At 49.9% G+C, this 26,372-nt stretch overlaps 1 protein-coding gene across 4 annotated transcripts; it reads left to right on the top strand.

Annotated features, from left to right (window-relative positions):
- LOC139561281 (mothers against decapentaplegic homolog 1-like) lies at positions 1–26,039 on the top strand. Of its 4 annotated transcripts, none has more exons than XM_071378267.1 (9): positions 1–84; positions 4,328–5,024; positions 5,127–5,342; positions 7,613–7,894; positions 9,383–9,502; positions 10,271–10,492; positions 17,321–17,481; positions 18,998–19,093; positions 22,025–26,038. In XM_071378267.1, exons 2-9 carry the CDS (start codon positions 4,841–4,843, stop codon positions 22,166–22,168), a joined length of 1,425 nt encoding a protein of 474 aa, XP_071234368.1. In that variant the 5' UTR covers positions 1–84; positions 4,328–4,840; the 3' UTR covers positions 22,169–26,038. The 4 variants fall into 4 exon arrangements, with proteins under 4 accessions (XP_071234368.1, XP_071234369.1, XP_071234366.1 ...); XM_071378268.1 differs by having other exon boundaries at positions 9–144; positions 9,401–9,502; positions 22,025–26,039; XM_071378265.1 differs by having other exon boundaries at positions 9–144.
- Positions 26,040–26,372: the final 333 nt, after the last annotated feature.

Genomic DNA, 26,372 nt, shown 5'->3' on the forward strand with positions numbered 1-26,372 from the left:
CCCGCCTCCTACGCAGTGCTCACAGGGAGGGCGTTTTGCCAGTGGTTCTGCCCTACGGTGACGCTAGAGTCCGGCAAGCGGGAGGTGAGGAGTCCGGTGCTGTTTTGGAGCGCTTTAAAACAAAATAACGTCTGTTAAAGCACGGTAATGTAAATGCTTCCTATAATTTAAATACATATAAACAACAGTCCTATGTTTTTCCGAAGAAATTGTTTGCTTAAATCGCTTGTTCGAAGCTCAAACTAGAGTAAGAGTTATTTTACGATTCCAGAGTCGTCCAACTTTTCGCTCTATTGTCGTCCTCATCCAGACAAGACTATCACCATACCGTGTAGGCCTATCTGATCATAAACCGTTTTTTTATTTTTTATTTACAGATATATTTTATCCGTTTAAAATCGGTTAAACGATGAACGTTATTATGTTTAAGACACCGTTTTCTCTCCCTGTAGAAATAACAGTCGTATGTAGTTAGAAACAGATTTTTATTTGTTATGATTTCTCCTTGTAGCAACGATTACATCGACCACCACTGGAATGGTTGACAGGCCGTCTCTGTCTGTAGCCCAGGTCGGTTGAAAGTGCTCTCAGACCGGGCAAGCTACAGGCCTGTCTCCTGGTCGGTCATAAACAATGTAGCTTCGCTCTCCACAAGGCGGGATAGGAGAGTGTCCCTAAGGGGGGAGGCAAAGCCAGGATTGTGGTTGCAACATAACACTCTCCCCTGGCCCTCCACATCTCCATCTCCCAATTAAACCGCTCCATGGCCGTCCGTGCCTGGAGACATTGATTTTTTCCAGCTATCTATCCTGCAGATAGAAGCAGGGAAATGTGTTGTATCTTATGCGGTAGTGGATGGAGCATCAGGCAGGCCAGACAGTGAAATGAGAAGGATAGTTTACAGCTAGCAGATTCTTTCAGATCTAGGGCGGGTTAGTTTGAGAGTTAAGCTGCTGTGCTGTCTGTCCAATTCTGACTGAACTGTCTGTCTCTCTCTCTCAGGTGTGCTGTCTGTCTCTCTCTCTCTCGGGTGCGCTGCCTGTCTCTCTCTCAGGTGTGCTGCCTGTCTCTCTCTCAGGTGTGCTGCCTGTCTCTCTCTCTCGGGTGCGCTGCCTGTCTCTCTCTCTCAGGTGTGCTGCCTGTCCTCTCCGTCGTACTGTCTGTCTCTCTTTCTCAGGTGTGCTGCCTGTCTCTCTCTCAGGTGTGCTGCCTGTCTCTCTCTCTCTCGGGTGCGCTGCCTGTCTCTCTCTCTCTCTCTCTCTCTCTCTCTCTCTCTCTCTCTCTCTCTCTCGGGTGCGCTGCCTGTCTCTCTCTCAATTCAATTCAATTCAATTGACTTTATTGACATGGCAAGTTATTATTACTTACATTGTCAAAGTATACATATCGAAAAATTTCAATAAAATATATATGTATATATATACACAAAATATATATATATTTATATATAAATAAATGGTGGGACTAACAGCAATAATAATAGTAGTAGTGGACATGGGATTACCATTAATAACAGCTACAACAACAATATTAATCAGAACAACAATACATTAAAGCAACAGTAGTAGACCAGTGTCAACATGACTGAGAAGACACATGACCTGGTACGAAAGACAAAACAAAACTAAGCTAAATGGGAAATATTATCAACATTACTTTGCATTTTTCACTGGCTGTCCCTCAGGCTGTGGCAGGAGGACACATATTTGGCTGCCAAAACTGCACATTTTGGCTTTTCACCCAACAAATATTTGAATTTTTCTTCATCTTTTATAGTTTCAAATTCTTTGTATTGAATTATAATTTTGGGAAAGAAATATGCTCTTAGGTCTGAGTATTTGTCACAGTGTAGTAGGAAATGCACTTCTGTCTCTACCTCTCCCCTGGAGCAGAGTGAGCACAGCCTGTCCTCCCTGGGCAGCCAGGTTTGTCTGTGACGACCGGTCTCTATAGCTAGACTGTGCTCACTGAGTCTGTACCTAGTCAATGTTTTCCTCAGTTTTCTATCAGTCACAGTGGTCAGATAGTCTGCCACCATGTACTGTCTGTTTAGAGCCAAATAGCATTGAAGTTTACTTTGATTTTTTGTGGTGTCTTTCCAATAGGTTATATATTTTTTTTTTTGTTTTGTGATGATTTGGTTGGGCCAGATTTTCTGAGGGCTGTCCCGAGGCTCTATGGGGTTGGTTTGGGTTGGTGAACTCTCTCTCTCTCTCGGGTGCGCTGCCTGTCTCTCTCTCTCTCTCGGGTGCGCTGCCTGTCTCTCTCTCTCTCTCTCTCTCTCTCTCGGGTGCGCTGCCTGTCTCTCTCTCTCTCTCTCGGGTGCGCTGCCTGTCTCTCTCTCTCTCTCTCTCTCGGGTGCGCTGCCTGTCTCTCTCTCTCTCTCTCTCTCTCTCTCGGGTGCGCTGCCTGTCTCTCTCTCTCTCTCTCTCGGGTGCGCTGCCTGTCTCTCTCTCTCTCTCTCTCTCTCTCTCTCTCTCTCTCTCTCTCTCGGGTGCGCTGCCTGTCTCTCTCTCTCTCTCTCTCTCGGGTGCGCTGCCTGTCTCTCTCTCTCTCTCTCGGGTGCGCTGCCTGTCTCTCTCTCTCTCTCTCTCTCTCTCTCTCTCTCTCTCTCTCTCGGGTGCGCTGCCTGTCTCTCTCTCTCTCTCTCTCTCTCGGGTGCGCTGCCTGTCTCTCTTTCTCTCTCGGGTGCGCTGCCTGTCTCTCTCTCTCTCGGGTGCGCTGCCTGTCCTCTTATGGCCAAACTGTTGGTCTCCTCTCTCTCTCTCTCTCTCTCTCTCTCTCTCTCTCAATTCAATTCAATTCAATTCAAGGGGCTTTATTGGCATGGGAAACATGTGTTAACATTGCCAAAGCAAGTGAGGTAGATAATACACAAAAGTGAAATAAACAATACAAATTAACAGTAAACATTACACATACAGAAGTTTCAAAACAAGAAAGACATTACAGATGTCATATTATATATATACAGTGTTGTAACAATGTACAAATGGTTAAAGCACACAAGTTAAAATAAATAAGCATAAATATGGGTTGTATTTACAATGGTGTTTGTTCTTCACTGGTTGCCCTTTTCTTGTGGCAACAGGTCACAAATCTTGCTGCTGTGATGGCACACTGTGGAATTTCACCCAGTAGATATGGGAGTTTATCAAAATTGGATTTGTTTTCAAATTCTTTGTGGATCTGTGTAATCTGAGGGAAATATGTCTCTCTAATATGGTCATACATTTGACAGGAGGTTAGGAAGTGCAGCTCAGTTTCCACCTCATTTTGTGGGCAGTGAGCACATAGCCTGTCTTCTCTTGAGAGCCATGTCTGCCTACGGCGGCCTTTCTCAATAGCAAGGCTATGCTCACTGAGTCTGTACATAGTCAAAGCTTTCCTTAAGTTTGGGTCAGTCACAGTGGTCAGGTATTCTGCCACTGTGTACTCTCTGTTTAGGGCCAAATAGCATTCTAGTTTGCTCTGTTTTTTTGTTAATTCTTTCCAATGTGTCAAGTAATTATCTTTTTGTTTTCTCATGATTTGGTTGGGTCTAATTGTGCTGTTGTCCTGGGGCTCTGTGGGGTGTGTTTGTGTTTGTGAACAGAGCCCTAGGACCAGCTTGCTTAGGGGACTCTTCTCCAGGTTCATCTCTCTGTAGGTGATGGCTTTGTTATGGAAGGTTTGGGAATCGCTTCCTTTTAGGTGGTTGTAGAATTTAACGGCTCTTTTCTGGATTTTGATAATTAGTGGGTATCGGCCTAATTCTGCTCTGCATGCATTATTTGGTGTTCTACGTTGTACACGGAAGATATTTTTGCAGAATTCTGCATGCAGAGTCTCAATTTGGTGTTTGTCCCATTTTGTGAAATCTTGGTTGGTGAGCGGACCCCAGACCTCACAACCATAAAGGGCAATGGGCTCTATGACTGATTCAAGTATTTTTAGCCAGATCCTAATTGGTATGTTGTTCACTCTCTCTCTCTCTCTCTCAGGTGGGCTGCCTGCCTCTCCGTCGTACTGTCTGTCTCTCTCTCGGGTGCGCTGCCTGTCTCTCTCTCTCTCTCTCTCTCTCTCTCTCTCTCTCTCGGGTGCGCTGCCTGTCTCTCTCTCTCTCTCTCGGGTGCGCTGCCTGTCTCTCTCTCTCTCGGGTGCGCTGCCTGTCCTCTTATGGCCAAACTGTTGGTCTCCTCTCTCTCTCTCTCTCTCTCTCTCTCTCTCTCTCTCTCTCTCTCTCTCTCTCTCTCTCTCTCTCTCAGGTGGGCTGCCTGCCTCTCCGTCGTACTGTCTGTCTCTCATTCTCAGGTGTGCTGTCTGTCTCTCTCTCTTTATCTCTCAGGTGTGCTGTAAGGAGCCTGATCTGGTCCTACGACTGCCCAACACAACTGGCCAACCTAGATCCCTCCATGCATTAACCCTCTACAGACCAGAGGCTAGCTAGGGCACAACAACACGGAGTGTGATCCACTCCACACTACTTAGTGTGCATCTGTATGTGTGTTTGAGAGGGAGATACTGAGTACCTGTGTGTGAGAGCACCGTACCCGTGTGTGTGAGAGCACCGTACCCGTGTGTGTGAGAGCATCGTACCCGTGTGTGTGTGAGCACCGTACCCGTGTGTGTGAGAGCACCGTACCCGTGTGCGTGTGAGCACCGTACCCGTGTGTGTGAGAGCACCGTACCCGTGTGTGAGAGCACCGTACCCGTGTGTGTGTGAGAGCACCGTACCCGTGTGTGTGAGAGCACCGTACCCGTGTGTGTGAGAGCACCGTACCCGTGTGTGTGAGTGTGTACACCTGTATTTGAGGATATTCTCCACAAAGGCCCCGCCCTTCTCTACGTCGTCATCAAGATGAACGTGACGTCACTCTTCTCCTTCACCAGCCCAGCGGTGAAGAGGCTGCTGGGATGGAAACAGGGGGATGAGGAGGAGAAGTGGGCAGAGAAGGCTGTGGACGCCCTGGTGAAGAAACTGAAGAAGAGGAAGGGCGCGATGGAGGAGCTGGAGAAGGCCCTCAGCTGCCCCGGACAACCTAGTGAGTGTTCTAGTGGGAGGAATGTGTAAGACAGTGTTTTGTGTGTGTGTGTGTGTGTGTGTGTGTGTGTGTGTGTCTAAACCCTCTCCCCTCTCCCACCAGGCAAGTGTGTGACCATCCCTCGGTCGTTGGACGGTCGTCTCCAGGTATCCCATCGTAAAGGTCTTCCCCACGTCATCTACTGCAGAGTGTGGAGGTGGCCCGACCTACAGTCTCACCACGAGCTCAAGGCCTTGGAGTGCTGCCAATTCCCCTTCACAGCCAAACATAAAGATGTCTGTATCAACCCCTACCACTACAAGAGAGTGGACAGCCCTAGTGAGTATAAGGCAGGAGGGGGTGTGGTGCTGTGAGGCAGGAGGGGGTGTGGTGCTGTGAGGCAGGAGGGGGTGTGGTGCTGTGAGGCAGGAGGGGGTGTGAGGCAGGAGGGGGTGTGAGGCAGGAGGGGGTGTGAGGCAGGAGGGGGTGTGAGGCAGGAGGGGGTGTGAGGCAGGAGGGGGTGTGAGGCAGGAGGGGGTGTGGTGGTGTGAGGCAGGAGGGGACGTGGTGGTGTGAGGCAGGAGGGGACGTGGTGGTGTGAGGCAGGAGGGGGTGTGGTGGTGTGAGGCAGGAGGGGGTGTGAGGCAGGAGGGGGTGTGGTGGTGTGAGGCAGGAGGGGACGTGGTGGTGTGAGGCAGGAGGGGACGTGGTGGTGTGAGGCAGGAGGGGGTGTGGTGGTGTGAGGCAGGAGGGGGTGTGAGGCAGGAGGGGGCGTGGTGGTGTGAGGCAGGAGGGGTTAAATGGCCAATATACACTAAATTGACAAAAGTATGTGGACCTTGCTTTGTGCACGGGGGCATTGTCATGCTGAAACAGGAAAGGGCCTTCCTCAAACTACTGTTGCCACAAAGTTGGAAGCCTCACTACCGAGCGGATGCCAGGAGAACGCTACCTGCCCCAGTGAAAAGTGCCAACTACAAAGTTTCCTTCTCCACCAAACTTGGCACTATGCATTGGGGTAGGTAGCGTTCTCCTGGCATCCGCCAAACCCAGGTTAGTCCGTCGGACTGCCAGATGGTGAAGCGTGATTCATCAATCCAGAGGACACGTATCCACTGCTCCGCCAATGGCGGCGGGCTTTACACCACTCCACCCGATGCTTGGCATTGCGCATGGTGATCTTAGGCTTGTGTGCGGCTGCTCGGCCACGGAAACCCATTTCATGAATCTCCAGACGAACAGTTATTGTGCTGACGTTGCTTCCAGAGGCAGTTTGGAACTCGGTAATGAGTGTTGGAACCGAGGACAGACGATTTTTACGCGCTTCAGCACTAAGCGGTCCTGTTCTGTGAGCTTGTGTTGCCTACCACTTCGCAGCTGAGCCATTGTTGCTCTTAGACGTTTCCACTTCACAATAACAGCACTTACAGTTGACCTGGGCAGCTCTAGCAGGGCAGAAATTTGATGAACTGACTTGTTGGAAAGGTGGCATCCTATGACGGTGCCACGTTGAAAGCCACTGAGCTCTTCAGTACGGGCCATTCAACAGGAAATGTTTGTCTATGGAGATTGCATGGCTGTGTTCTCGATTTTTATACACATGTCAGCAACGGGTGTGGCTGAAAGAGCCGAAGACACTAATTTGAAGCAGTGTCCACATACTTTTGTGTATATATAGTGTACCACGGCTAAGGGCTGTTCTTACCGCAGAGTGCCTGGGTACAGCCCTTAGCTGTGGTATATTGACCATATACCACAGACCCCTGAGGTGCCTTATTGCTGTTATAAACTGGTTACCAACGTAATTAGAGCAGTAAAAACAAATGTTTTGTCATACCCCGTGGTATACGGTCTGATATACCACAGCTTTCAGCCAATCAGCATTCAGGGTCGAACAACCCAGTTTATAATAACAAGTATACTATCTGAAATTGAAACAAGGTTTTAGCTGTATGGAAATAGCGCCAACTTGCCTTATTGACAGGGGACTGACACCTTCCACCTCCCCCCCTCTCTCTCTCTACCCCTCTCTCTCTCTCTACCCCTCTCTCTCTCTCTACCCCTCTCTCTCTCTCTACCCCTCTCTCTCTCCCCCCCTCTCTCTCCCCCCTCTCTCTCTCTCCCCCTCTCTCTCTCTCCCCCTCTCTCTCTCTCCCCCTCTCTCTCTCCCCCTCTCTCTCTCCCCCTCTCTCTACCCCCCTCTCTCTCTACTCCCCTCTCTCTCTCTACCCCTCTCTCTCTCTCTACCCCTCTCTCTCTCTCTACCCCTCTCTCTCTCTCTACCCCCCTCTCTCTCTACCCCCCTCTCTCTCTACCCCCCTCTCTCTCTACCCCCCCCTCTCTCTACCCCCCCTCTCTCTACCCCCCTCTCTCTCTCCCCCTCTCTCTCTCCCCCTCTCTCTCTCCCCCCCTCTCTCCCCCCTCTCTCTCCCCCTCTCTCTCTCCCCCTCTCTCTCCCGCACCTCTCTCTCCCGCCACCTCTCTACCCCCCTCTCTCTCCCCCACTTCTCTCTCCCCCACCTCTCTACCCCCCTCTCTCTCCCCCACTTCTCTCTCCCCCACCTCTCTACCCCCCTCTCTCTACCCCCCCCTCTCTACCCCCTCCTCAGTGCTGCCCCCTGTCCTGGTCCCTAGGAACAACGACCTCACAGCGAGGCCAGGGATGCAGCCTCGTTACCATGGTGCCATCGACCAGAATGAGCCTCTCATGCCCCACAACGCCACTTTCCCAGAATCCTTCCCTCCGGGCGGGGGCGGCAACGGAGGGTTGGCGTTCCCTTGTTCCCCTGGCAACAGCTTCCCCAGTTCGCCCGGCAGTGGGTCCAGCAGTATCTCCGCGTTCCCCCACTCTCCACTTAGCTCCGACCCAGACAGCCCCTTCCACGTCCCGGGTAAGACTGGTCCCGAGCAGGCTCACCTCTGGAGCGCTCTCTCTCCTCCCTCTCTCTCCTCTTTCCTCTCTCTCCTCTTTCCTCCCTCTTTCCTCCCTCTTTCCTTCCTCTCTCTCCTCTTTCCTCTCTCTCTCCTCTTTCCTCTCTCTCTCCTCTTTCCTTCCTCTCTCCTCTTTCCTCCCTCTCTCTCCTCTTTCCTTCCTCTCTCCTCTTTCCTCCCTCTCTCTCCTCTTTCCTCCCTCTCTCTCCTCTTTCCTTCCTCTATCCTCTTTCCTTCCTCTCTCCTCTTTCCTTCCTCTCTCCTCTTTCCTCCCTCTCTCTCCTCTTTCCTTCCTCTCTCCTCTTTCCTCCCTCTCTCTCCTCTTTCCTTCCTCTCTCCTCTTTCCTTCCTCTCTCCTCTTTCCTTCCTCTCTCCTCTTTCCTCTCTCTCTCCTCTTTCCTCTCTCTCTCCTCTTTCCTCCCTCTCTCTCCTCTTTCCTTCCTCTCTCCTCTTTCCTCTCTCTCTCCTCTTTCCTCTCTCTCTCCTCTTTCCTCTCTCTCTCCTCTTTCCTCTCTCTCTCCTCTTTCCTTCCTCTCTCTCTCCTCTTTCCTTCCTCTCTCTCTCCTCTTTCCTTCCTCTCTCTCTCCTCTTTCCTCCCCCTCTCTCTCCTCTTTCCTCCCCCTCTCTCTCCTCTTTCCTTCCTCTCTCCTCTTTCCTCTCTCTCTCCTCTTTCCTCTCTCTCTCCTCTTTCCTCCCCCTCTCTCTCTTTCCTCCCCCTCTCTCTCCTCTTTCCTCCCCCTCTCTCTCCTCTTTCCTTCCTCTCTCTCTCCTCTTTCCTTCCTCTCTCCTCTTTCCTTCCTCTCTCTCTCCTCTTTCCTTCCTCTCTCTCTCCTCTTTCCTTCCTCTCTCTCTCCTCTTTCCTTCCTCTCTCTCTCCTCTTTCCTTCCTCTCTCTCTCCTCTTTCCTTCCTCTCTCTCTCCTCTTTCCTTCCTCTCTCTCTCCTCTTTCCTTCCTCTCTCTCTCCTCTTTCCTTCCTCTCTCTCTCCTCTTTCCTCCCTCTCTCTCTCCTCTTTCCTCACTCTTTCTCCTCTTTCCTCACTCTTTCTCCTCTTTCCTCCCTCTTTCCTCCCTCTTTCATCCCTCTTTCCTCCCTCCTCCCTCTTTCCTCTCTCTCTCCTCTTCCTCCCTCTTTCCTCCCTGTCTCTCCTCTTTCTTTCCTCTCTCTCTCCTCTTCCTCCCTCTTTCTTTCCTCTCTCTCTCCTCTTTCCTCTTTCTTTCCTCTCTCTCTCCTCTTTCCTCTCTTTCCTCCCTCTCTCTCTCTCTCCTCTTTCCTCCCTCTCCCTCTCTCTCTCCTCTTTCCTCCCTCTCCCTCTCTCTCTCCTCTTTCCTCCCTCTCTCTCCTCTCCTCTGCAGCTTACCTGGAGCGTCTGACTCTATACGAGCTGTGTTCAATTAGGTTCCTATGCCATGGGTTGTTGTTGGCTAATAAAAGGTGTGTTGTAACACAGCTGACACCCCGCCCCCAGCCTACATGCCTTCAGATGATTGTCAGACTCAGGACTGCTCCCAGCCAATGGAAACCAACCTCCTCGCCATGCCAACCGGCCTGGATACCAACAACAGGCCAGGTAACCACAGAAACGCAGTATGCCCGTAGACGTTTAATATCCTCTCTTCCTGCCTCTCTCTCTCTCTCCTTCCTCCTCTCTCTCTCTCTCCTTCCTCCTCTCTCTCCTCTCTCTCCTCTCTCTCTCTCTCCTTCCTCCTCTCTCTCCTCTCTCTCCTCTCTCTCTCTCTCCTTCCTCCTCTCTCTCTCTCTAGATGTCCATCCAGTAGCCTATGAGGAACCCGAACACTGGTGTACTATGATCTGAATAACCTCCCCTCCTCTCTCTCTCTCTCTCTATCTCTCTCTCTCTCTCTCTCTCTCTCTGTCTCTCTGTCTCTCTGTCTCTCTCTCTCTCTCCTCTGTCTCTCTCTCTCTCCTCTGTCTCTCTCTCTCCTCTGTCTCTCTCTCTCCTCTGTCTCTCTCTCTCCTCTGTCTCTCTCTCTCCTCTGTCTCTCTCTCGCTCTGTCTCTCTCTCGCTCTGTCTCTCTCTCGCTCTGTCTCTCTGTCTCTCTCTCGCTCTGTCTCTCTCTCTCTCTCTCTCTCCTGTCTTTCTCTTTCTGTCTCTCTCTTCTGTCTCTTCTCTGTCTCTCTCTCTCTCTTCTCTGTCTCTCTGTCTCTCTTCTCTGTCTCTTCTCTCTCTCTGTCTCTCTCTGTCTCTCTCTCTTCTCTGTCTCTCTGTCTCTCTGTCTCTTCTCTCTCTCTCTCTGTCTCTTCTCTCTCTCTCTCTGTCTCTCTTCTCTGTCTCTTCTCTCTCTCTCCCTCCCTCTCTCTCTCTCTCTCTCTCTAGATGTCCAGCCGGTAGCCTACGAGGAACCGAAACACTGGTGTTCTATAGTGTACTATGAGCTGAATAACCGCGTGGGCGAGGCGTACCTGGCGTCAGACTCCAGTGTTCTGGTCGACGGCTTCACCGACCCGTCCAATAACCGCAACCGCTTCTGCCTCGGCCTGCTGTCTAACGTGAACCGCAACTCGACCATAGAGAACACGCGCAGGCACATCGGCAAAGGTGAGAATCGAGGGTTTAAAGGTTTAGAAAATATTGGTGAGACTGTGGCTGCTATGGCAACAGGGAAGATGTTCCACTAGAATGTTGGAATGTTGCTGCGGTGGGGGGGGGGGAACTTGCTTCCGTTCAGCCACGAGAGCAGTAGTGAGGTCGGGCACTGATGTTGGGGGCGGTTAGACCTGGCTCGCAGTCGACGGTCCCAATTCCATCCTAAAGGTGTTCGACGGGGGTTTGAGGTCAGAGCTCTATTTTGTTATTTTCCATCCAGAAATTCCAAAAATAGTTTTGACAACCTTGTTTTTGTAAGCTTTTAAATGATATCAAGCTCAACCGTTTATCTTTTCCAGTGATGAAGACATCTCTTATGGTATGGTGGGGTAAAGGGTCAACTTTGACCACCTTTTATCTCTTGAGATATTGTACAATGATAGATAGTAGACTAAGCTGTAGCTGCATGTGTGTGTGTGTTTGGCGTCAGTGTGTGTGTGTGTTGGGCGTCAGTGTGTGTGTGTGTGTTTGGCGTCAGTGTGTGTGTGTGTGTTTGGCGTCAGTGTGTGTGTGTGTGTTTGGCGTCAGTGTGTGTGTGTGTGTTTGGCGTCAGTGTGTGTGTTTGGCGTCAGTGTGTGTGTGTGTGTGTTTGGCGTCAGTGTGTGTTTGGCGTCAGTGTGTGTTTGGCGTCAGTGTGTGTTTGGCGTCAGTGTGTGTGTGTGTGTGTGTTTGGCGTCAGTGTGTGTGTGTGTGTGTGTTTGGCGTCAGTGTGTGTGTGTGTGTGTGTGTTTGGCGTCAGTGTGTGTGTGTGTGTGTGTGTTTGGCGTCAGTGTGTGTTTGGCGTCAGTGTGTGTGTGTGTGTGTGTTTGGCGTCAGTGTGTGTGTGTGTGTGTGTTTGGCGTCAGTGTGTGTGTGTGTGTGTGTGTTTGGCGTCAGTGTGTGTGTGTGTTTGGCGTCAGTGTGTGTGTGTGTGTTGGGCGTCAGTGTGTGTGTGTGTGTTGGGCGTCAGTGTGTGTGTGTATGTTGGGCGTCAGTGTGTGTGTGTGTGTTGGGCGTCAGTGTGTGTGTGTGTGTTGGGCGTCAGTGTGTGTGTGTGTGTTGGGCGTCAGTGTGTGTGTGTGTTGGGCGTCAGTGTGTGTGTGTGTTGGGCGTCAGTGTGTGTGTGTGTTGGGCGTCAGTGTGTGTGTGTTGGGCGTCAGTGTGTGTGTGTTGGGCGTCAGTGTGTGTGTTGGGCGTCAGAGTGTGTGTTGGGCGTCAGAGTGTGTGTGTTGGGCGTCAGAGTGTGTGTGTTGGGCGTCAGAGTGTGTTGGGGTGTAAGTACAGAGCCTTCAGAAAGTATTCACACCCCTTGACCTTTTCCACATTTTGTTACAGCCTGAATTTAAGATGGAATACATTTAGATTTATTTTTTGTCGCTGGCCTAAACACAAAACCCCATAATGTGAAAGTCGAATTATGTTTTTCGAAATTTTTACAAATTATTTAAAAATGTAAATCTGAAATGTCTTGAGTCAATAAGTATTCAACCCTTTGTTATGGCAAGGAGACTAAACAAGTTCAGGAGTAAAGATGTACTTATCAAGTCACATAATAAGTTGCATGGACTCACTCTGTGTTCAATAATAGTGTTTAACATGATGTTTGAATGACTACCTCATCTTTGTACCCCACACATATAATTATCTGTAAGGTCTCTGTCGAGCAGTGAATTTCACAGATTCAAACACAAAGACCAGGGAGGTTTTCCAATGCCTCACAAAGAAGGGCAACTATTGGTAGATTGGTAAAAAATATATATATTGTAAAAAGCCGACATTGAATATCCCTTTGAGCACGGTGAAGTTACTACTTACACTTTGGATGGTGTATCAATACACCCAGTCACTACAAAGATACAGGCGTCCTTCCTAACTCAGTTGCCGGAGAGGAAGGAAACCACTCAGGGATTTCACCATGAGGCAATGGTGACTTTAAAACAGTTATGATGGCTATGATCGGAGAAAACTGAGGATGGATCAACAACATTGTAGTTACTCTACAATACTAACCTAAATGACAGAGTGAAAAGAAGGAAGCCTGTACAGAATAAAAAATATTGTCCTGAATACAAAGTGTTATGTTTGGTACTCAGTAATGGATTGGATTTTCCCCATTCATATTTTCAAGCATAGTGGTGGCTGCATCATGTTATGGGTATGCGTGTAATCGTTAAGAACTGGGGAGTTTTTCAGGATAAAAAGAAACAGAATACAGCTATAAGCGCAGGCAAAGTCCTAGAGGAAAACCTGGTTCAGTCTGCTTTCCAACAGACACTGGGAGATGAATTCACCTTTCAGCAGGACAATAACCTAAAAGACTCACAGCTCTAAGAGACTTACCCAGAAACACTCACAGCTCTTAGAGACTTACCCAGAAACACTCACAGCTCTTAGAGACTTACCCAGAAAGCCTCACGGCTCTTAGAGACTTACCCAGAAAGCCTCACGGCTCTTAGAGACTTACCCAGAAAGCCTCACGGCTCTTAGAGACTTACCCAGAAAGACTCACAGCTCTTAGAGACTTACCCAGAAAGACTCACAGCTCTTAGAGACTTACCCAGAAAGACTCACAGCTCTTAGAGACTTACCCAGAAAGACTCACAGCTCTTAGAGACTTACCCAGAAAGACTCACAGCTCTAAGAGACTTACCCAGAAAGACTCACAGCTCTAAGAGACTTACCCAGAAAGACTCACAGCTCTTAGAGACTTACCCAGAAAGACTCACAGCTCTTAGATAATTACCCAGAAAGACTCACAGCTCTTAGATAATTACCCAGAAAGACTCACAGCTCTTACAGACTTACCCAGACAGACTCACAGCTGTAATAGCTGTCTAAGATGATTTTAACATTCATTGACTCAGGGAGGTGTAAATACTTACATTGCTGTGAAAAACAATTTGTCCCCTTTCTGATTTTCTCTATTTTTGCATATTTTTGATACAAAATGTTATTTGATCTTCAACCAAAACCTAATATTAGATCAAGGGAACCTGACTTTACAAATAACAACAACAAAAAAATTGATACTTTATTTAATTAACAAAGTTATGCAAAAACCAATTCCCCTGTGTGAAAAAGTAATTTCCCCCTTTACACTCAATAACTGGTTGTTCCACCTTTTACCTGCAATGACCTGTAACCAAACACTTCCTGTAGTTGTTGATCAGTCTCTCACGTCGCTGCGGAGGAACTTACTGTAGCAGCAATGACCTGTAACCAAACACTTCCTGTAGTTGTTGATCAGTCTCTCGCGTCGCTATGGAGGAACTTACTGTAGCAGCAATGACCGCAACCAAACACTTCCTGTAGTTGTTGATCAGTCTCTCACGTCTGAGAAACTTTGACCCATACACAACTGCTTTAACTGTGACGTCATCCCAATTGGGATTCGGACTTTGACTACGGCTTCTATTAGGGCAGGTGGTCCAGGTCCTGAGTCAGCAAAGCATCCCCAAACCATCACACCACCACCACCATGCTGACCCCAAACCATCCCACTACCACCACCATGCTGACCCCAAACCATCACACCACCACCACCACCATGCTGACCCCAAACCATCACACCACCACCACCACCATGCTGACCCCAAACCATCACACCACCACCACCACCACCACCATGCTGACCCCAAACCATCACACTATCACCACCATGCTGACCCCAAACCATCACACTACCACCACCATGCTGACCCCAAACCATCACACCACCACCACCACCATGCTGACCCCAAACCATCACACCACCACCACCACCACCACCATGCTGACCCCAAACCATCACACTATCACCACCATGCTGACCCCAAACCATCACACTACCACCACCATGCTGACCCCAAACCATCACACCACCACCACCACCATGCTGACCCCAAACCATCACACCACCACCACCACCACCACCATGCTGACCCCAAACCATCACACCACCACCACCACCACCACCATGCTGACCCCAAACCATCACACTACCACCACCATGCTGACCCCAAACCATCACACTACCACCACCATGCTGACCCCAAACCATCACACTACCACCACCATGCTGACCCCAAACCATCACACTACCACCACCATGCTGACCCCAAACCATCACACTACCACCACCATGCTGACCCCAAACCATCACACTACCACCACCATGCTGACCCCAAACCATCACACTACCACCACCATGCTGACCCCAAACCATCACACTACCACCACCATGCTGACCCCAAACCATCACACCACCACCACCACCATGCTGACCCCAAACCATCACACCACCACCACCACCACCACCATGCTGACCCCAAACCATCACACCACCACCACCACCACCACCATGCTGACCCCAAACCATCACACTACCACCACCATGCTGACCCCAAACCATCACACTACCACCACCATGCTGACCCCAAACCATCACACTACCACCACCATGCTGACCCCAAACCATCACACTACCACCACCATGCTGACCCCAAACCATCACACTACCACCACCATGCTGACCCCAAACCATCACACTACCACCACCATGCTGACCCCAAACCATCACACTACCACCACCATGCTGACCCCAAACCATCACACTACCACCACCATGCTGACCCCAAACCATCACACTACCACCACCATGCTGACCCCAAACCATCACACTACCACCACCATGCTGACCCCAAACCATCACACTACCACCACCATGCTGACCCCAAACCATCACACTACCACCACCATGCTGACCCCAAACCATCACACTACCACCACCATGCTGACCCCAAACCATCACACTACCACCACCATGCTGACCCCAAACCATCACACTACCACCACCATGCTGACCCCAAACCATCACACTACCACCACCATGCTGACCCCAAACCATCACACTACCACCACCATGCTGACCCCAAACCATCACACTACCACCACCATGCTGACCCCAAACCATCACACTACCACCACCATGCTGACCCCAAACCATCACACTACCACCACCATGCTGACCCCAAACCATCACACTACCACCCACCATGTTGGACCATTGGTATGAGATTTTTACTGTGGAATGCAGTGTCTGGTTTTAGCCAGACATAATGGGACCCATCTCATCCAAAATGTGGACTCAAGTTTACCCAAAAAGCACCTGGATGATCATCAAGACTCTTGGAAGAATATGGACAGATGATTCAAAAGTATAACGTTTTGCGTAGAAATACCAACGAGATGTATAGCCGTGTCCTCGTTCAGCCACGACTCTAAGAGACATTAACTCAGGAAAAAGCAAAGAAACATCCCTTTTCCAGGACCCTGTCTTTCAAAGATAATTCGTAAAAATGAAAAATAACTTCACAGATCTTCATTGTAAAGGGTTTAAACACTGTTTCCCATGCTTGTTCAATGAACCATAAACAATTCATCAACATGCACCTGTGGAATGGTCGTTAAGACACTAACAGCTTACAGACAGTAGGCAATTAAGGTCACAGTTATGAAAACTTGGGACACGAAAGAGGCCTTTCTGCTGACTCTGAAAAACACCAAATGAAAGATGCCCAGGGTCCCTGCTCATCTGCGTGAACGTGCCTTAGGCATGCTGCAAGAAGGCATGAGGACTGCAGATGTGGCCAGGGCAATAAATTACAATGTCTGTACCGTGAGACACCTAAGACAGCGCTACAGGGAGACAGGACGGACAGCTGCTCATCCTCGCAGTGGCAGACCACGTGTAACAACACCTGCACAGGATCGGTACATCCGAACATCACACCTGCGGGACAGGTACAGGATGGCAACAACAACTGCCCGAGTTACACCAGGAACGCACAATCCCTCCATCAGTGCTCAGACTGTCTGCAATAGGCTGAGAGAGGCTGGATTGAGGGCTTGTAGGCCTGTTGTAAGGCAGGTCCTCACCAGACATCACCAGCAACAACATCGCCTATGGGCACAAACCCACCGCCGCTGGACTAGACAGGACTGGCAAAAAGTGCTCTTCACTGATGAGTCGCGGTTTTGTCTCACCAGGGGTGATGGTCGGATTCGCATTTATCGTCGAAGGAATGAGCGTTACACCGAGGCCTGTACTCTGGAGCGGGATCGAGGTGGAGGGTCCATCATGGTCTGGGGCGGTGTGTCACAGCATCGTCGGACTGAGCTTGTTGTCATTGCAGGCAATCTCAACAGGGAAGACATCCTCCTCCCTCATGTGGTACCCTTCCTGCAGGCTCATCCTGACATGACCCTCCAGCATGCCACCAGCCATACTGCTCGTTCTGTGCGTGACTTCCTGCAAGACAGTAATGTCAGTGTTCTGCCATGGCCAGCGAAGAGCCCGAATCTCAATCCCATTGAGAACGTCTGGGACCTGTTGCATCGGAGGATGAGGGCTAGGGCCATTCCCCCCAGAAATGTCCAGTGATTGATAGAGAGACTATCCTAACAGAGCTCATCTAGGTTGTTCTCCAATGATTGATAGAGAGACTATCCTAACAGAGCTCATCTAGGTTGTTCTCCAGTGATTGATAGAGAGACTATCCTAACAGAGCTCATCTAGGTTGTTCTCCAGTGATTGATAGTCTCTCTATCCAAACAGAGCTCATCTAGGTTGTTCTCCAGTGACTGATAGGATAGTCAATACTCTCTCTGAGTGACACCAGTATCTTCGTTCAGAGTCCTAACTCCCTCTTCCTCCTCTCCAGGTGTCCATCTCTACTATGTAGGAGGTGAGGTGTATGCAGAGTGTCTGAGTGACACCTGTATCTTCGTTCAGAGTCCTAACTCCCTCCTCCTCCTCTCCAGGTGTCCATCTCTACTATGTAGGAGGTGAGGTGTATGCAGAGTGTCTGAGTGACACCAGTATCTTCGTTCAGAGTCGTAACTGTAACTACCACCATGGTTTCCACCCCACCACGGTGTGTAAGATCCCTAGTGGCTGCAGTCTGAAGATATTTAACAACCAGGTAGGTAGACAGGTCACAGACACACACACGCACACACATACAACTACCGGAAGGTTCCATACAATTCAACTACCGGAAGGTTCCACACACTTGGCATTCTCTCAACCAACTTCATGAGGTAGTCACCTGGAATGCATTTCAATTAACAGGTGTGTCTTAAGTTAATTTGTGGATTTTCTTTCCTTAAGGCATTTGAGCCAATAAGTTATGTTGTGACAAGGTAGGGGTGGGTATACAGAAGATAGCCCTATTTGGTAAAAGACCAAGTCCATATTATGGCAAGAACAGCTCAAATAAGCAAAGAGAAATGACAGTCCATCATTGACTGACCTTCATGTCTAAAAGTAATGTGGAAAATGTCAAGAACTTTGAACGTTTCTTCAAGTACAGTCGCAAAAACCATCAAGTGCTATGATGAAACTGGCTCTCATGAGGACCGCCACAGGAAAGGAAGACCCAGAGTTACCTCTGCTGCAGAGGATAAGTTCATTTGAAAATTGCACCTCAGATTGCAGCCCAACTAAATGCTTCACAGAGTTCAAGTAACAGACACATCTCAACATCAACTGTTCAGAGGAGACTGCGTGAATCAGGCCTTCATGGTCGAATTGCTGCAAAGAAACCACTACTAAAGGACACCAATAAGAAGAAAAGACTTGCTTGGGCCAAGAAACAAGAGCAATGGACATTAGACCAGTGGAAATCTGTCCTTTGGTCTGATGAGATTTTTGGTTCCAACCGCCGTGTCTTTGTGAGACGCAGAGTAAGTGAACGGATGATCTCCGCATGTGGGGTTTCCACCATGAAGCATGGAGGAGGAGGTGTGATGGTGCTTTGTTGGTGACACTGTCAGTGATTTATTTAGAATTCAAGGCACACTTAACCAGCATGGCTACCACAGCATTCTGCTGCAATACGCCATACCATCTGGTTTGGGCTTAGTGGGACTATCATTTGTTTTTCAGCAGGACAATGACCCAACACACCTCCAGGCTGTGTAAGGGCTATTTGACCAAGAAGGAGAGTGATGGAGTGTTGCATCAGATGACCTGGTCTCCACAATCACCTGACCTCAACCCAATTGAGATGGTTTGGGATGCGTTGGACCACAGAGTGAAGGAAAAGCAGCCATCAAGGGCTCAGCATATGTGGGAACTCCTTCAAGACTGTTGGAAAAGCATTCCAGTTGAAGCTGGTTGAGAGAATGCCAAGAGTGTGCAAAGCTGTCATCAAGGCAGAGGGTAGCTACTTTGAAGAATCTAAAATATATTTTGATTTAACACTTTTTTTGGTTACTACATGATTCCATGTGTGTTATTTCATAGTGTTGATGTCTTCACTATTATTCTACAATGTAGAAATGTGTAAGAAATGAAGAAAAACCCTTGAATGAGTAGGTGTGTCCTAACTTTTGACTGGTACTGTATATATACTTTATATAGAATAAGGCAGAAGACACGTTTCTGTTGCACAACCTTGTACAATTGGAAAGTAAAATGATGTTCTTCTTCACCAGGAATTTGCCCAGCTACTGGCCCAGTCAGTGAACCATGGCTTTGAAGCTGTTTACGAGCTCACCAAGATGTGTACCATACGCATGAGCTTCGTCAAGGTAAACATGGGGTTAGGGGAGGGGTTATGGGTTACAGGTGGGAAATGGGTACCGTACGCATGAGGTTCGTCTAGGTACACATGGGGTTAGGGGAGGGGTTAAGGGTTACAGGTAGGCAATGGGTACCGTACGCATGAGGTTCGTCAAGGTAAACATGGGGTTAGGGGAGGGGTTAAGGGTTACAGGTGGCCAATGGGTACCGTACGCATGAGGTTCGTCGAGGTAAACATGGGGTTAGGGGAGGGGTTAAGGGTTACAGGTGGCCAATGGGTACCGTACGCATGAGGTTCGTCTAGGTACACATGGGGTCAGGGGAGGGGTTAAGGGTTACAGGTGGCCAATGGGTACCGTACGCATGAGGTTCGTCAAGGTAAACATGGGGTTAGGGGAGGGGTTAAGGGTTACAGGTGGCCAATGGGTACCGTACGCATGAGGTTCGTCAAGGTACACATGGGGTCAAAGGAGGGGTTATGGGTTACAGGTAGGCAATGGGTACCGTACGCATGAGGTTCGTCTAGGTAAACATGGGGTTAGGGGAGGGGTTATGGGTTACAGGTGGCCAATGGGTACCGTACGCATGAGCTTCGTCTAGGTAAACATGGGGTTAGGGGAGGGGTTATGGGTTACAGGTGGCCAATGGGTACCGTACGCATGAGCTTCGTCTAGGTAAACATGGGGTTAGGGGTTGTGGGGTGATTCTTACTTGGTATGGGCATTTGAAATGATTTAACTTCAAATAATATCATCATTTTTCAAAAAACATCAAAATAGACTTCAGGAAGTGTTTCAGTGTAGACGGGTGGGGGAGGGGCGCAAGAGGAGCAAGGGCCAGTGTAGACGGGCGGGGGAGGGGCGCAAGAGGAGCAAGGGCCAGTGTAGACGGGTGGGGGAGGGGCGCAAGAGGAGCAAGGGCCAGTGTAGACGGGCGGGGGAGGGGCGCAAGAGGAGCAAGGGCCAGTGTAGACGGGCGGGGGAGGGGCGCAAGAGGAGCAAGGGCCAGTGTAGACGGGTGGGGGAGGGGCGCAAGAGGAGCAAGGGCCAGTGTAGACGGGCGGGGGAGGGGCGCAAGAGGAGCAAGGGCCAGTGTAGACGGGTGGGGGAGGGGCGCAAGAGGAGCAAGGGCCAGTGTAGACGGGTGGGGGAGGGGCGCAAGAGGAGCAAGGGCCAGTGTAGACGGGTGGGGGAGGGGCGCAAGAGGAGCAAGGGCCAGTGTAGACGGGCGGGGGAGGGGCGCAAGAGGAGCAAGGGCCAGTGTAGACGGGTGGGGGAGGGGCGCAAGAGGAGCAAGGGCCAGTGTAGACGGGCGGGGGAGGGGCGCAAGAGGAGCAAGGGCCAGTGTAGACGGGTGGGGGAGGGGCGCAAGAGGAGCAAGGGCCAGTGTGTCCGACACGGAGGAAGACAAGCCAAACTGAGCAGGGTCCAGTTATCTGGTACTGGTACTTCCTGTATATAGCTCCACATTGATCTGGTACTTCCTGTATATAGCTCCACATTGATCTGGTACTTCCTGTATATAGCTCCACATTGATCTGGTACTTCCTGTATATAGCTCCACATTGATCTGGTACTTCCTGTATATAGCTCCACATTGATCTGGTACTTCCTGTATATAGCTCCACATTGATCTGGTACTTCCTGTATATAGCTCCACATTGATCTGGTACTTCCTGTATATAGCTCCACATTGATCTGGTACTTCCTGTATATAGCTCCACATTGATCTGGTACTTCCTGTATATAGCTCCACATTGATCTGGTACTTCCTGTATATAGCTCCACATTGATCTGGTACTTCCTGTATATAGCTCCACATTGATCTGGTACTTCCTGTAAATAGCTCCACATTGATCTGGTACTTCCTGTATATAGCTCTACATTGATCTGGTTCTGTTACTTCCTGTATATAGCGCCACATTGATCTGGTACTGGTACTTCCTGTATATAGCGCCACATTGATCTGGTACTTCCTGTATATAGCTCCACATTGATCTGGTACTTCCTGTATATAGCTCCACATTGATCTGGTACTTCCTGTATATAGCTCCACATTGATCTGGTACTTCCTGTATATAGCTCCACATTGATCTGGTACTTCCTGTATATAGCTCTACATTGATCTGGTTCTGTTACTTCCTGTATATAGCGCCACATTGATCTGGTACTGGTACTTCCTGTATATAGCGCCACATTGATCTGGTACTGGTACTTCCTGTATATAGCGCCACATTGATCTGGTACTGGTACTTCCTGTATATAGCTCCACATTGATCTGGTACTGGTACTTCCTGTATATAGCTCCACATTGATCTGGTACTGGTACTTCCTGTATATAGCTCCACATTGATCTGGTACTGGTACTTCCTGTATATAGCTCCACATTGATCTGGTACTGGTACTTCCTGTATATAGCTCCACATTGATCTGGTACTGGTACTTCCTGTATATAGCTCCACATTGATCTGGTACTGGTACTTCCTGTATATAGCTCCACATTGATCTGGTACTGGTACTTCCTGTATATAGCTCCACATTGATCTGGTACTTCCTGTATATAGCTCCACATTGATCTGGTACTGGTACTTCCTGTATATAGCTCCACATTGATCTGGTACTGGTACTTCCTGTATATAGCTCCATTCTTGTGTATTTTATATTATTTAACTCTGCATCGTTGGGAAGGGCTCATAAGTAAGCATTTCACGGTGAAGTCTACACCCGTTGTATCCGGCACATGTGACAAATAAAACTAGAGTTGAAGGGTCAGGGGGAGGGGTTAAGAGTTAACAGGTGGTCTATGAGCTCATCCCATTCTCTAGTCTTGCTGTCTCTGAATGGTCAATCCTGCAAGTTTTTTTTCAGTAGGGTTTGTGTTGTGCAGTGTACCATCTAATCGTGTGTGTGTGTGTGTGTGTGTTCCTCTTCCTCTCCCAGGGTTGGGGTGCAGAGTACCATCGCCAGGATGTGACCAGCACCCCCTGCTGGATAGAGGTGCACCTGCATGGCCCTCTACAGTGGCTGGACAAAGTCCTCACACAGATGGGCTCTCCCCATAACCCCATATCCTCCGTGTCCTAAGCCTCTCGACGTTGTAAGACATGTCCAAGGGAGAGGGAGAGGCTGGAGATCTATTGTTACGCTGCCTCTGGAGGTTATATGGGCTGCGGAGTGTAGCGAGCAGACAGAGGGAGAGAGAGACGCCAAGGGCATCTCCGCTACAGCCAAGACTAACTAGCTTGTAGCAGCCACAATGTTATTCATCATCCCATATTACCATACCTGTCTTGACTGGAGTAGCCTAGAGAAACTAGTCAGCTATGGATAGCTAGGCTAATTGAGGCCACATGCTGTTTCTCCCCAACCCCATTCAGATGAGAAAACATCAGCCTACCCGGTGGTTACTCCAACCCCATTCAGATGAGAGAACATCAGCCTACCCGGTGGTTACTCCAACCCCATTCAGATGAGAGAACATCAGCCTACCCGTTGGTTACTCCAACCCCATTCAGATGAGAGAACATCAGCCTACCTGGTGGTTACTCCAACCCCATTCAGATGAGAGAACATCAGCCTACCTGGTGGTTACTCCAACCCCATTCAGATGAGAGAACATCAGCCTACCCGTTGGTTACTCCAACCCCATTCAGATGAGAGAACATCAGCCTACCTGGTGGTTACTCCAACCCCATTCAGATGAGAAAACATCAGCCTACCCGTTGGTTACTCCAACCCCATTCAGATGAGAAAACATCAGCCTACCCGTTGGTTACTCCAACCCCATTCAGATGAGAAAACATCAGCCTACCCGTTGGTTACTCCAACCCCATTCAGATGAGAAAACATCAGCCTACCCGTTGGTTACTCCAACCCCATTCAGATGAGAGAACATCAGCCTACCCGTTGGTTACTCCAACCCCATTCAGATGAGAGAACATCAGCCTACCCGTTGGTTACTCCAACCCCATTCAGATGAGAGAACATCAGCCTACCCGTTGGTTACTCCAACCCCATTCAGATGAGAGAACATCAGCCTACCCGTTGGTTACTCCAACCCCATTCAGATGAGAGAACATCAGCCTACCCGGTGGTTACTCCAACCCCATTCAGATGAGAGAACATCAGCCTACCCGTTGGTTACTCCAACCCCATTCAGATGAGAGAACATCAGCCTACCCGTTGGTTACTCCAACCCCATTCAGATGAGAGAACATCAGCCTACCCGTTGGTTACTCCAACCCCATTCAGATGAGAGAACATCAGCCTACCCGTTGGTTACTCCAACCCCATTCAGATGAGAGAACATCAGCCTACCCGGTGGTTACTCCAACCCCATTTTGCTAACTTCTGAGTTCCCATATGTTATTCCATCTTGCATTAGTGACCTCACTCCACTTGTGTCACATTGAGCCTCTTTGATTGGCCAACATAACAACAAGCTACACAGTAAAGGCTACCGGTCTTTTTACGGGACCACGTCATAAAAACTACCTTCAAAAGTTTGTTTTATTACATGAATAATCTGAAATTTCATGGTATATCCTTGTATGTAACAATGTCACATGGATCATTTAATTTACCATGACCACGCTGGACAATCAGGACTGAGGGAGTATCTGGCCTCAATCGGGACCGAGACATCTGTGATCGGCTAGCTCTGCCTGGCCTCAATCAGGACCGAGACATCTGTGATCGGCTAGCTCTGCCTGGCCTCAATCGGGACCGAGACATCTGTGATCGGCTAGCTCTGCCTGGCCTCAATCAGGACCGAGACATCTGTGATCGGCTAGCTCTGCCTGGCCTCAATCAGGACCGAGACATCATCTGTGATTGGCTAGCACTGCCTGGCCAGCCAGGACAATCGTGGAATCTTTTCTCAATTGGATTTTCTCAACTCCTATGTCCTCTCCCCTCCTTTGTAAAAGGTCAAAGGGTAATCAAGAGGCGTCGAGGAGAGGGAACATGGGACGAAAATGCGCTTGTATGAAATGAGACTCCTAGTCCACTCGCATGTCATCAGGCAAATGACTTGGATCCCAATTAAAATATGTAAAGTGAGCAGAACAAATGATGTTAATTGTGCAGTACATGTTCTAGATAAAATTATAAGTAGTATATTGTTTTTAAACAGATGCATGTTTTTCTCCTGTGACAAAACAAAAGCTGATTCAAAGGGGGGGGTGGTTGATTTCAAAACTATTCTGTGAAGGACTTAGGTAGGACACACATGACTATCCTCGATGAAAGGTGGCTATCGAGGAGGGGAGGGACAGTGTTCCGTTCGCCTGCTAACGAATTGACATCTCCTTGACTACCTATTGGTTTCTGGGTCGCGGAGGAGAGAGGGTGGAGGATGGACTTTTGCCCAAATGAGAAAAGGCCCTTAACAGCGCTTTTGCCTTACCCACCTTTATATTCAGGCTGTGTCCCAACTGGAACACTGCTCCCTTTATAGTGCACTACTTTAACCCCATGGACCCTAACCCCTATGGACCCTAACCCCTATGGACCCTAACCCCCATGGACCCTAACCCCCATGGACCCTAACCCTATGTACCCTAACCCTATGTACCCTAACCCTATGTACCCTAACCCTATGGACCCTAACCCCTATGGACCCTAACCCCTATGGGCCCTAACCCCTATGGGCCCTAACCCCTATGGGCCCTAACCCCTATGGACCCTAACCCTATGGGCCCTAACCCCTATGGGCCCTAACCCCTATGGGCCCTAACCCCTATGGGCCCTAACCCCTATGGACCCTAACCCCTATGGACCCTAACCCCTATGGACCCTAACCCCTATGGACCCTAACCCCTATGGACCCTAACCCCTATGGGCCCTAACCCTATGGACCCTAACCCCTATGGGCCCTAACCCCTATGGGCCCTAACCCCTATGGACCCTAACCCTATGGACCCTAACCCTATGGACCCTAACCCCTATGGGCCCTAACCCCTATGGGCCCTAACCCCTATGGGCCCTAACCCCTATGGGCCCTAACCCCTATGGGCCCTAACCCCTATGGACCCTAACCCCTATGGACCCTAACCCCTATGGACCCTAACCCCTATGGACCCTAACCCCTATGGGCCCTAACCCTATGGACCCTAACCCTATGGGCCCTAACCCCATGGGCCCTAACCCCTATGGACCCTAACCCCTATGGACCCTAACCCCTATGGACCCTAACCCTATGGACCCTAACCCTATGTACCCTAACCCCATGGACCCTAACCCTATGGACCCTAACCCTATGTACCCATGGACCCTACCCCCATGGACCCTACCCCCATGGACCCTACCCCCATGGACCCTAACCCCTATGGACCCTAACCCCTATGGACCCTACCCCCATGGACCCTACCCCCATGGACCCTACCCCCATGGACCCTACCCCCATGGACCCTAACCCTATGGACCCTACCCCCATGGACCCTACCCCCATGGACCCTAACCCCATGGACCTATGGACCCTAACCCCATGGACCCTAACCCTATGGACCCTAACCCTATGGACCCTAACCCTATGGACCCTACCCCCATGGACCCTAACCCCTATGGGCCCTAACCCTATGGGCCCTAACCCCTATGGACCCTAACCCCTATGGACCCTAACCCCTATGGACCCTAACCCCTATGGACCCTACCCCCATGGACCCTACCCCCATGGACCCTACCCCCATGGACCCTACCCCCATGGACCCTACCCCCATGGACCCTACCCCCATGGACCCTAACCCTATGGACCCTACCCCCATGGACCCTACCCCTATGGACCCTAACCCCATGGACCTATGGACCCTAACCCCATGGACCCTAACCCTATGGACCCTACCCCCATGGACCCTAACCCCTATGGGCCCTAACCCTATGGGCCCTAACCCTATGGACCCTAACCCCTATGGACCCTAACCCCTATGGACCCTAACCCCTATGGACCCTAACCCCTATGGACCCTAACCCCTATGGACCCTAACCCCTATGGACCCTAACCCCTATGGACCCTAACCCCTATGGACCCTAACCCCTATGGACCCTAACCCCTATGGACCCTAACCCCTATGGACCCTAACCCCTATGGACCCTAACCCCTATGGACCCTAACCCCTATGGACCCTAACCCCTATGGACCCTAACCCCTATGGACCCTAACCCCTATGGGCCCTAACCCTATGGACCCTAACCCCTATGGACCCTAACCCCTATGGACCCTAACCCCTATGGACCCTAACCCCTATGGACCCTAACCCCTATGGACCCTAACCCCTATGGACCCTAACCC

The sequence above is a fragment of the Salvelinus alpinus genome, chromosome 31, assembly GCF_045679555.1.
Source record: "Salvelinus alpinus chromosome 31, SLU_Salpinus.1, whole genome shotgun sequence".
Taxonomy (NCBI): domain Eukaryota; kingdom Metazoa; phylum Chordata; class Actinopteri; order Salmoniformes; family Salmonidae; genus Salvelinus; species Salvelinus alpinus.

What these genes read in the sequence shown, in the direction of transcription:
- LOC139561281 (XM_071378267.1), top strand. Translation starts at nt 4,841, where the DNA reads ATGAACGTGACGTCACTCTTCTCCTTCACCAGCCCAGCGGTGAAGAGG. An exon ending in CAGCCCCTTCCACGTCCCGG is followed by an intron (nt 7,895 to 9,382) that starts GTAAGACTGGTC and finishes GTTGTAACACAG; the next exon opens with CTGACACCCCGCCCCCAGCC. An exon ending in TACGCATGAGCTTCGTCAAG is followed by an intron (nt 19,094 to 22,024) that starts GTAAACATGGGG and finishes TTCCTCTCCCAG; the next exon opens with GGTTGGGGTGCAGAGTACCA.